The 12312-nt window shown below is 37.3% G+C and overlaps 2 protein-coding genes across 2 annotated transcripts; both read right to left on the bottom strand.

Moving 5' to 3' along the window:
• Positions 1-528: 528 nt before the first annotated feature.
• LOC134632193 (zinc finger protein Gfi-1b-like) lies at positions 529-5340 on the bottom strand. The gene is made up of 7 exons (XM_063480846.1): positions 5087-5340; positions 4788-4888; positions 4318-4497; positions 2820-3052; positions 2531-2668; positions 1972-2137; positions 529-1118 (listed from the first exon to the last, which is right to left on the bottom strand). The coding sequence occupies exons 2-7, from the start codon at positions 4879-4881 to the stop codon at positions 940-942; spliced, it is 990 nt and encodes a 329-aa protein (XP_063336916.1). The 5' UTR covers positions 4882-4888; positions 5087-5340; the 3' UTR covers positions 529-939.
• A 4506-nt stretch (positions 5341-9846) lies between these two features.
• LOC134631745 (zinc finger protein Gfi-1b-like) lies at positions 9847-11786 on the bottom strand. The gene is made up of 5 exons (XM_065471483.1): positions 11702-11786; positions 11257-11330; positions 10937-11074; positions 10471-10636; positions 9847-10025 (listed from the first exon to the last, which is right to left on the bottom strand). The coding sequence occupies exons 1-5, from the start codon at positions 11784-11786 to the stop codon at positions 9847-9849; spliced, it is 642 nt and encodes a 213-aa protein (XP_065327555.1).
• Positions 11787-12312: the final 526 nt, after the last annotated feature.

Raw genomic sequence — 12312 nt, 5'->3', positions numbered from 1 at the left:
GTAATCGGTACCTTTTCAACAACCTTTTATTAATCCCTGTATCCCATTAGGCTGAATGCACTGCAAAGGCCATTTAAAGGTGTGTAGGGAAAACATACAGTATGGCCGGGCAGACGGTTTGTGTTATTCTGATTTTTACTGAGATTACAGAGCTCCTTTTTGCTCTTGAACATCAAACTGGACGATGCATTTGCTTCTAACTTTCCTTTAGCTGCTTTCTAGTCGACTCTCTGGAACGAATGGCTCCCTGCGCTTGGATTTGCATAATGTTCTGGGTGTTATTTGAATGCAGGATAACTCCACTACACACTATATCTAGTCTTGCGAGAGATTTCCACCTGGGGCCTGAGTCACAGTTTCATCCTGTATGTGTTTCTAACTATGAAAAGCAGAATAAACCAGTCAGGAAGGGAAAGTCTGTTTACAATGTTCATCACACTATGTGTGTATTTTACCGTGGAGTGACAAAGGACTAAGTATTATATTTTGCCTCATTCAAAAACAACAACCACAGACATTTGAGATTGCTTCAATATTTATTGGACTCTAAGCAATGGAACATTGCAACACTGCAACAACACAATGAAAAGTGCATCAGAATAAACATTCATTCATATCTTGAAAGATTTCTTTCAATGTAACTTATATAGTGCCTTTTAACCTTAACTGGGTTCTACTAAGCACTTCATAATGTGTTTCTCATGTGCCCATTCACAGTCACACACAGCTGCTGTTCAAGGTGTTTGTAGGCCAAGAGGATCTTCCCCAAGGACACCTCAGCATTTGAAGGGGTCAACGGCTGAGCCCTCAACCTTGTGATATGTTAACAAAATGCTCTACCAGTTGAGCTACAGCTTCCCCCAGTGTCAGCTTATTGTTAAATATTATTTATCACACAGGTTAAAAAACAACAACAACAAGAAAGAAAACACTTCCTCTTCAGTTTATGCCATGCTGGCTCTCGTGGTGCCTGCGCAGATCAACCTTGCGTTGGAAGCCCTTTGAACAAATGTCACACCCGAAGGGCTTAAATCCCGTGTGTTTCCGGCTGTGTGTGATCAGGTTGGAGCTTTGGCTGAAAGCTTTGCCACAAACTTGGCATTTGTGAGGTTTTTCACCTACAAAAAGAAAATGAAACACACAGAAGGACACATGCCGTAAGAAATCTACACCAGGGATATCAAACTCATTTTACATCATGGGCCACATACAGCCAGCTTAAGTGAATCGGACCAGTGAAACTCCCCTTTCTGTCAGTTTAAACAGCATTTTACAGGAGAAAAAGAAGCACAATGTCCACAATACATCTCATTTTTGCTACATGAGAAAGAAATACTGCTGGAGTGAATGACGGAATTCTGTCAGTACAATTAAAAAAAAGGTTTAAAATTACAGAAAAAAGTTCTGGTAGCTCACTCCCCACAACTCCCCAAATCCAAAATGTATGCCCTTATACATATTTCCCAAAGCTGTCAAGTGGGCCAGACTGGAATCTTTGCCAGGCCAACTCTGGCCCCTGGGCCTTAAGCTTGACACCCCTGATCTGCACAATCAAAACTTGGACAATTTTCAAGTGATTTGTATGAAACTGTTATAGTTTTCTTTTCACTGCTTAGGTAAAATCAGGTTTTCCAACATTACCAAAAATGGTGCCAAGCGTTTTGGTCATACAGATAACGTTTTTCATTAAAACCATGAGAGAAGAATCAGGCCATTGTTCAGATTTGTCAGAGACATACTGGCAACAAATATAAACTACAGTTCCTTTTACAGAGCTCTGTGAAGAGGAAACCCAGATATGCAAATCAACAGGATATTTGTTTAAGCTTCTTTTTCTGATTTATCAGCAGTTATATTACTCCTAGAAACAGTCCCTACATGCTTGACCTGGAAAGCAGGTGATTGCTGAAGATGGATCATATGTAGGGTCACACTGATGGTCACAAACTGTGAGAATGTTAAGACATTTACCAGTGTGTATGTAGGTGTGCTTTTTCATATCAGATTTCTGATGAAATCTCTTGCCACAGTACTGGCAGGGGTAAGGCCTGGTGTCGGAGTGGATAAGCAGGTGTGTCGAGAGCGTGGATGAACGCTTAAAGGATTTGCCACACATCTTGCACTCGAAACTTTTTTCCTGATCAAGGACAAAGACAAAAAAAGTGAGGCACAATAATCAGTTAGTGAATAAATGTCAGAAAAAATTGTCTTTAAAAGTTCATTCCAATAATTTTAGTAGATTTTTGGGACCTTTTGATGGGAAAAATTGTAATAAAGGAAATGTATATGTTCACATTTCCTTCATTGTTCCTACTTTAAATGATCAAGAGCATTTTACGAATAGGAACTATAGTTGTGTTCACTAAATGTAAGCATGAATCTTGAAAGCTGTCAGCATATCAGACAAGTAGAGTAAAAAATTGAAGCCTAATCCACACTAAAGATTTAAAGGCCAAGATGTGTTGTCCTCTGCATATTCAGGTCCCTAAACTCTTTTAACACTGAAATAATTCCTGCTTCGTCAGTATACCTGAGAGTGGACGTTCATGTGCTGCTCCAGGCTGACAGCATGACCAAATGTTTTTCTGCAGATGCTGCAGCCAAACGGCCTCATTCCACTGTGAGACCTTCTGACATGAACCTCCAGTCCATGGGAAGTTGAAAATACCTAGAACACAGTTTGCCCATAATTGCACTCGTCAGTGGAGTCAAAGTGACAAAGTGAAAGCCGTGAAATATGTCTGCACCTGACATAACAGCTTCGCGAGCGGCACAACCAGTTTTAAGCCTTTGATCTTGGCCTAAGCTGCGGTACCTACCTTGTCACAGGTGATACAGTGATAGGTGTTCGAAGAAGGCGAGTAGTGAGTGCTGCAGTCTAGAGGCTGCTGAGGCTGAGGACTACGGTTGATGTTGGTGCTGTACAGGTTACTGGCATGCTGCAGCACTGTGGGGCTGAAACTCATCTGACGGAGCTTGTAGGAAGGAGACAATGTCTCCCAGGCATAAGGCGACTGTGAGCCATAATGTTGGAAGTCAGCCAAATGAGGCTCTAAAGGGCGCACACATAAGAGACAAAAAAAAAGCATATCTTATCTTTGTTATAGATGCCTTTTTAAAAAGTTTGCATCAGGGGTGTTTTTCCAGTAGCACAAAATTTTCAGTGGGATGGTACAGGGTTTATGAAGACTGAGCTGCGGAGGGTTCATTGGAAATAGTTTTAAAAAGGCTTGAAAATTGTTTGAAATTCAGCGAGTTCTAATGATTTTAACTGTGAATAGACCAATAGTCTCTAAAAGCATGCATCAGATGACATGGCTGCCACGTAACAACAGTACACATATGTTGGATTCTTTTAGGTGGCAGAAGTTAAAAAGCTTCAGTTAACCTTTGAAAATTTAAGTAATTAGAAAATAGTTGGCAGTGAAGCAAACCACTGTAAGACATGAAAGGGCCAATCCAGCCTAAAAATATATTGCTTTATATCTGTTAAATCACACCCATGTCATTTTTTCTCAATCTCGTAGATGTAAGCATAAGGCTATACAACTCTATTTCAGCATGAAAGCATGAAATAGTACTGTTTTTCCTTATATTATTTTTCTTGAAAACAAAAAGGATCCTGTACATTAAAGATGTACATATCTGTTACTTATTTGGATAACATGTAATGCAAAATTGAGTGGAATGCCAGTGCAAACAGAAACTTCTACACATGAAAAACAAAGCCAAGGTGGAAGTGCTGGATACCTCCTAGCATGAAAAACATGTTTAACAACTGATATTAAAAATATATGCTGACAATGGAGCTGAATATTTTTACAGTGCATTCACCTATATACTGGGGTTAACTGGACTGCTGTCCTGACACAGAGACAGCTGTAGCTTTTGTGATGTTAGTGCCTTTTCATGCTCATTAATGGAACAATCTTTTTTCTTTTTTTAAAAAAACACTTTTATTTATCCCTTAAGAGTAAATCTTTTTCAGAGGAGACCTGACCAAGACTGCACACCATTACAATGTTACAAAATAAAAATCAAAGAGTTTGTACTTCAGGTTTTGTGAGTGAAATTAGTGTTTTGTTAGTTAGCTACTCAGCCTAAGGGAATAACTTTTAACCCTTTTTCATCAGAATGTACAAATCTTTAAAAAATAAATAAATAAATAAATGAACCTCAAACTGTGGTCAAAATGCCAACTTTGAAGCTTTAAAATGCTTTCCAAAACTAATGGGCCACGTCTACTTCCACCTCTGATATGCAGTCTCTATTCCAGCCTAGTCTTTTGACTTCCAGTTGGCAAGTTTTTAAACTTACCTGTCAGGTAGTACGGCTGTGTCTGAGTCATGAGAGGTCTACTTGGCTCTGGGTGAAGCGGTAAGGGACATTCAAGCTCCGGTTCCTCCTTAGTAAGTAAGCGGGGGTCTTCAGGGGAAGATTGCCCCTCTGACTTAGGCCTGTCTGAAATGTCTGTGGTCTGAACGGCTGGTGGGATTTCTGCAAATCCAAAACAAAGTGAAGTTCGGTTGATTAGAGAGAAAGTAAATCTAAATTAATATCTTCTTTTGTTCAATTAGGTGTTTTCTTTAATAAGAAAAAGCTACAAATAACATCAGAAGTTTTTTGTTTTTTTTTTAATTTGCAAAACAAATAAAAATTTGGCAAGGAGATTTGGGGTTGCGATAAAAAGCAGTTACACCCTGCAGCAGTAATTTCATTTAATTATTTTAATAGGGCCCCGTTCTTCACCTATTCAGATCAACTCACTTCTTTTTTTAAAGACTTACCAGATGTTGCGGAGGCCTCCGAGTCATCTTCATCGAAATTTTTTTGCCTGTAGGAAGTGAACTTTTTGCTTCTTACCATAAACGACAGAGGCATGGTGATCCTAGACCGGAAAAGTATAATAATTAAAAATATTTTTTTAAAAAGGTGATCGAGGCTTTTACGTAGGCTTTTACGTCAACGTCAAGAGTATAACAATAAATAAATACACTTAAACTCCCGGAAATTCTCCTCTTATTTGAATTTTAATGATCTCAAAGCTTCACATGAAATGATTTCAGTGCGTCTAATTATTTCATACCGTTAAAAATCCGCGAAGATTAGGAAAAAAGAAAAAAGAAAATGTCCCCCTGCTGATTTTGTAGCTCCTCGCAGCTTCTAGAGACGAAAACAAACGCAAAAGGGGAGAAAAATAACCCAGTTAATATTTCCTTTTTTTCTGGAAGAAAAACAAGTTTCAGAGGAGAGATGCGTCGATTCCAAAAGTCTTTGAAAAGCAGTGTAAACCTATCAGGCTTATACCTCCCGCTCATCCCCCCTCCCTGATTTTCAATCTCGCAGCGGAATCTGACTGTGGTTTTAGCCAATGAAAAGGCCAAACGGCAGGTGGAAATTTGCTTAGAAAAACACAGGGCCTTGGGAACAGTTATACAAAGCACACAGTACTCACAGGACCAAAAAAAAAAAAAAATGCCGGAACTAAAGGTAAAATATATGTGCAGTAGGTTTACAGGCAAAAGACCAATATAGTGATATGCTAGGCGAATTATTATTTGTTTCTTTTTATTAAAAAGGCTTTTAGACTTCGACTGTCACCAGCAAAGCAAAACCAAATTCAGCTAAATAAAAAAAAGCTTAAAATTAATAAATATAAGCTGGAATTTGAAATACAAAACTAATTAATTTAATAAATAAATATTTTCATCGCTCCGTGTTTGATTTACAGGATTTACTTGCAGTAAAGATGTATGATTGCGTGCAAGATTTAAACGGCTAAAAGATCATATGAGATTGTGGGACCTCCAAAGATACACACACCAAACCAGTCCGGGAGATTAACCGTGTTGACTCTTTTCGTGTACTTTTATCGAAGCTTGTCTTTATTCGGGTATGACAGATTTCCCGGCAGTCTGTTTTAGATTCACACAAGAGGAGGTCCGAATGACAGGAGACCTATAATGTGAGAGATTTGGGGTTTTTTCTGGTTGAAATGAAAATATCAGCTTATTAAATCGCATAACTGTAATCAGATTAAAGGAAGGAGGGAGAAAACGTTTTGTGGAGAAGGGCGAGAAATGCGAGTGCGCCATCTTGTGGATAACGTGTGCATTTTCAATGAGGATCATGTATTTTTATTCGGATGTTAATTCGGATGTTAAACAGATTAAATTGAACATTTATTTTTGAATGTGTAAGTTTTTCTGATTACGTTTTGTTGTGTGTATTGTGTGTGTTGTTATATCATTTTATTCAATTTAATACATCAGTAAAACATTTGGAGTAGGCTTCATTGTACAAAACAAACTCAATAATAATAATAATAACAATAATAATAGAAGTACGAAAATCTCACAAACCTGCATTTTATTCACAATAGAACATAGAAAATGTATAAATGTTTTAAAGAAAAATGCATTTTTGAAATTGATGGCATCAACACCTCTCAAAAAAGTTAGGACAGAGGCATGTTTACCACTGTGAAGCATCCCCTCTTCATCTAAAAACAGTCCGTTAACATCTGAGAACTGAGGAGACCAATTCATACACATCTGTTGTCCCATTCTAGAAACTTATCTGCTCAGCAATCCAAATATTTTCAATCAGTGAAAGGTCTGCAGTGCTGGCAGGCCAGTTCAGCACCCAGACTCTGCTGCTATGAATTCTGTGCTGTTAGAATAGATGCAGTATGTGGTTTAATATTATCTTGTTTAAATATACAGGTCCTTCCCTACAAAATTGCTGTTCTAGATGGAAACATTTGTTGCTCTAAAACATTTTTTCGCTGTTGATAGTTATTCATTTATTTATTTAAATTTGGCTGATTCCAAGCATGTCCAAGAGATTTCTCCAGATTTTCTTATCCTTTATTATTTACTGTGCCTTATTTGCTGTGCTGTAGATGCTGAGATAGTCAAAGTCTTCCCAGCTGTTCCACAATGTGTAGATGTGTTTTGTTTATTTTTCTGTGAATGTCTGTCCATCTTTACTTCTGAGAAAGTTTGTATCCAGTCATGTCTCAGATCTGCTGCCAGTTTACCTGAATAATTGAAAAGCCTTACTTTTTAGAATCTCTTTCTTTTCTGGTCTTTTGTTGCCCACATTTACACAGCATCACAGCTTTTTTGGTACTGGTGTTGTACACACTGCATACTATAGATACAAACATCCGATCACCTTCTGCACTACATCACTCCCAGTCACAGGACAGATTAATAAATAATGAAGAAATTAAGAAGATTTTTAAAATGATGGTAATAAACATTAACCATCATGCCCTGACTGGGTAGTTTTAGTCTACTCGGTCAGGTCATTCCAGCAGTGATATTTAATTTGCTGTCATGTAAAAATGACTATGAATGAGTTAATCTGTTACAATATGTGAGGCAGATCGTGTGGATTCTTTTATGTATTATGCTTTTATAACTGAACATACACACAATGGACAAAAACAAACAAATGGCCAACTGTACCCTCATACACACAATAATAACATGGACTGAACCACCACTTACAACTACTGGCACTTTATATAACTACTAGGGCTGGGCGATATGACCCAAAATTCATATCTCTATATTTTTTAGCTGGATGGCGATATAAGATATATATCGAGATATTTTTTTAAAGCCATAAAGTAAGAACAAAAAGAGAGTTTTTAGTCAAAGCTGTGTCCCAGATGTCACACAGGCACTTTTATTAACATACAGCATAGATGTACATGAAAAAAACTACTCAAAAATAAATTATGAGCATTTATTAAATAATAATGCTCCATAAATAAAAGAAAATAATGTTGTTTTTGTGCATAAAAAAGAGCTCACAATTGTGCAGTCAAAATGTAAACTAAAAGACGCTGAGCATAATAACAGACAGATTTCACAGCTGCTCTGTTCCCAACTTCTACTGCGTGACTGACAGCCTGGAGTTTGAAATCCGCTTCGTAACCATGTCTCTTAACAGGTGCCATTTATGGTCCTTATACACACAATACGGTAATATTACGTTGAAGCACAGTATGTATCACTACGCGAGGCTCCTCGGTAGCCGTAATGCTCCGACAATCCATCAAGCGGTGCAGCTCCGTAGCTTACCAAAGTCGTACTAAAACATTTTTTGAGATTTGCCGTGTCCATCTTGTCGCTGCCTGCAGGTGAAGCGATGGGGGAGGGGGAGTTGTGTTCAGTTAAGGAGAGAGGCGAGGTGGAGTAACGTTGCGTAAAGACAAAAGTGGACGAAAGAGAGGCAAACAGCTCCACAACTATAATTATAACGTAACATAGACTATATCGATATAAACGATATTGTCACATCTTATATCTCGTATAAAAATATATCAATATTTTTTAAAAACTCGATATATCGCCCAGCCCTAAATAACTACTGTATAATTTATCCATATATCTGATCTCAGCTGCATTACTGTAAATCGCTGTATAGACAATCATACTGTACAAGACAATAATTATAGTTCTACACTGTTTATTAATACTTGCAATTATACATTTATAATCTGCTATAGCTTTTCATATTTATAACCATACATATACTTGTTCATAGCCTGTACATAGCTTGCACACTCACTACAGTTATAGCCTGTACATACTTATAGTTATAGTATATTCATAACATACCTTCATACCGTGTACATTGTAACACATCTATAATAGATTTATATTTTGTAATATATCTATATTATTGCTAAAGCACTTCTGGATGGATGCAAACTGAATTTCATTGCCTTGTACCTGTGACATGTGCAATGACAATAAAGTTGAATTCTATTCTATTCTATGTGAGGACCCAAATGAAGGCCACAAAAGACAAAGACGGGAATTAACTGAAAGCGTGCCGTTTATTTAGGCAGATATAGCCAATGGGGAAGAAACATAAACAAACTAACAGAGGATTGCCTGAACTGGAGAAGCTAAAAAAAACCAAAACCCAGAACATTAGAGAAAACCTGGAAACACGGGAGGGACACAGGAGAGCCACAGGGGAAAGCACCCGAGATAGCAACGGTTGGGGGGACCTCCGATGAAACCTCTTGTTACAGTACACAATATATACAGACAGTAGGTGATCAGGGGAAGTGGAAACACAGGGGGAACACAGCTGATACAAATGAATCTGACACCACAGGGGAGGCAAAACTAAACATGCTGAACATCGACCACGAGACTATCAAAATAAAATAGGAAAAAGGCAGACTAAGACACTCTAACTTAACAAGGGAACAAGGAAGTGACAATGGGAGACCAGATGCGGACATAACTATGGAGCACATACAGAGGACAAAACAGACAGGAGAGGCATGGAACAAACGTACATATACAGAGACACAGAGGGGCACAGAGAACAAAGACTGAAGGGAACCTAATAAACAAATAACTAAACTGATCATCAGTAAACTCAGCGATGTAATAAGAATAAACTCAGAACTAACCAGTTAAATGAAAATAATAATCATACTAATACATAACAGATACCAAAACACAAGAAAATTCAAAACACAAACCATGACAGTAACCAGAACTGTTTTGAGTTACTAACCTCAGTGGTCAGTGTATGAGCATCAGGTACATAATTAAGTAGATAAACAAGGTATAATCTTGGGTGGGACTAAACAAACAGTACATGGGAGATGCAGCATAGTTCACCTCACAAAACGGCAGAAAACCCTTAGAAATGAAATCATTCTCATTCTGACCAGAGTACCTGATGAGGCTGGTGCTGGAAGTGTTGAAGTAGTTTTGAAGATAATCATAAACCACAATATGAACAAATACAATAAAATACGGTACAGTAAAAATACAGGGAAACTCAGCTGAGTTCATTTCCTCTTCAGTTTACGCCATGCTGGCGCTTGTGGTGCCTTTGTAAAGCCATCTTACGATGGAAACCCTTTGGACAAATGTCACAGTGATAAGGTTTGAAGCCTGTGTGTGTCCACCGATGTGTGATCAGGTTGGAGCTTTGGCTGAAAGCACTGCCACAAATTTCACATTTGTGAGGCTTTTCACCTAGAAAAATAAAAACACAAATGTACAGATTTAAAAAATTGAAGTAAAATATGTACATAATCAAATTTAAAATAATTTTTGTAATTTGTATAAAATAGTTACAGTTCCCTTTTCACTGCTTCTGCAAAATCAGGGTAGCTAAAAATTAATGCAGAATATTTTTCCAATGAAAAATAACAAACAAGAATCAGGCCACTGCACAGGTTTTTAAAAAATACTGTCAACAAATACATAGATTTTTCTCTTACAGAACTTGGAGGTTAGAAAAACAATTAAATTGCAAATGAACAGGATACTTGTTCTTTTTCTGATTCATCAGCAGTTTTATTCCTGTCTAATCCCCTGCTGCATTAAACAAAGCAGGAGATGTGAATCATATAAAGGTTTCATTTTATCCCATCATCACATTAATGTTCATAAGCTGTGGAATAGTTAAGATATTTACCAGTGTGAACGCGTGTGTGCTTCTTCATATCAGACCTCCGATGAAACCTCTTGTTACAGTACTGGCAGGGGTAAGGCCTGATGTCTGAATGGATTATCAGATGTCTTTTGAGTGCAAAGGAACGATTAAAAGTTTTGCAACAGACCTCGCACTCAAAACATATTTCCTGTGATCAGAAAAAAGAGCTTCATTACGAAAGTGAAGTTTGCCCATTTATCAAAGAATTGCATATGATCACATTTAGTGTTAAATATTGAAGCATAACTGTAACGTCAACTGTAAAGTCAAGAAAATGTTAGTAGTAGTAAGAAGTACTGCTCATGGCTGTGTTAAGCTGCAGAAATCAAAGCTGTTTGTTTAACAGGCAAAGAGAATAAAATAAAGAGGGGTGCATTATGGAAATTGAAGAATTTGGGGCAAGATAATTAATGGAAAATTCTGTTTCCATTGAAATTGGCTGATTTACCTTTGAGTGGATGTTCATATGCTGTCTCAAGCTGACAACATGACCAAAAGATTTATTGCACAGTATGCAGACAAAGGGCTTCGTTCCTTTGTGAGACCTTCTGCTGTGGACCTCAAGTCCATGAACCGTTGAGTAAACCTAAAACAGAGTAAGTCCATCAGTGGAAGAATATGAGACACTGACAGTTTAAAATAGACAGCTTTTTTTCTCATTAAATTGGATACACTTCAGGTTTGTACACAAAGGAAAGGTGCACTGAAAAGTAAATATGGATGTATTTTTTGCTCTTGCTTCTTGACACATGCATGCATGGTCTTTACCTTTTGACAGACAATACAACTGTAGTCACTTGAAGTTGGGGACCAGTGTTTTCTGAGCCGCTGGTTGTCTGAGGCTACAGACACAGAGAAAAAAAAAAGAGATCTCCGTTACTCAATAATAATAATTAAAGTAATAATAGTAATCATTAAAGTAAGCAGGATTCAAGCTTTGCCTCCTCCTCCGCAAAACAACAAGAAGCAGACTGCCCCTTCTGATTACTATAAATCCGTCAAATCGAACGTCAAATGTCTGAGTGATTATAGACTAATTAAATATAAATAAAAAAAGAAAAAATGGATGGTTGGAAGATTTAAAAAACAAAAAACATACTAAAAAAAAAACCCTGATTAAACACGTTTATAATCTACTCTGATTATTTTAACCGCTGTCTTTCTCAGATAGTTTTACAATCTCTCAAATCTTTTTTTTTTTTTCAAACCTTACCTGAAAATACCGGCTCATTTTCGTCTTGAACGGTTGTCATTCGTCTGAAAAACTTTCTGATCTTCACCATGAAACATCTCGGCATAATGATACTGCTGACAAACAGAAACATTTTGTTTTGCTTTTTGTTTTTTAATTCACGAAGCAGTCAAAAACTGTTGAAACTCTGAGTTCACCTGTAGTAAATCCGACATCTTTCGTGCAAATTGTAGCAAATCCGAAATGTACAAATTCTTTGTCGTAATTCTAAAAAAAAATAAAAATAAAAATAAAAATCTCGGACTAAATGTTTTAAGAAATGTTTAAAGTCGGTGAAAAATCCGCGCAGAGTTTGGAAGCAGCTACTTACTGTTAAATTTAGTTTCTTGTCCTTTTCCAGGAAAAATAAAAATCTTGTCTGTTGAAGTTGATCCGCGGAGAAGAGATGCGCTGGTGTCGATAAAGGAAAGCAGTGTCAAGTGACAGTGACGGTAGTGACAGTTGTACCTTTTGTTGACTCCACCCCTCACTGATTTTCATGGAAATCTGACTCTTGCCAGCCGGAAATTGTGGAAATTTGCTTAGAAAAACAAAGGGTCCTAAAAACAGTTACATCAAAGGACACCGTGGTC

Source organism: Pelmatolapia mariae, linkage group LG7, assembly GCF_036321145.2.
Source record: "Pelmatolapia mariae isolate MD_Pm_ZW linkage group LG7, Pm_UMD_F_2, whole genome shotgun sequence".
NCBI classification, from domain to species: domain Eukaryota; kingdom Metazoa; phylum Chordata; class Actinopteri; order Cichliformes; family Cichlidae; genus Pelmatolapia; species Pelmatolapia mariae.
Note: the sequence above shows the minus strand (reverse complement) of the source record. Positions and strands in the feature narration are given on the sequence as shown.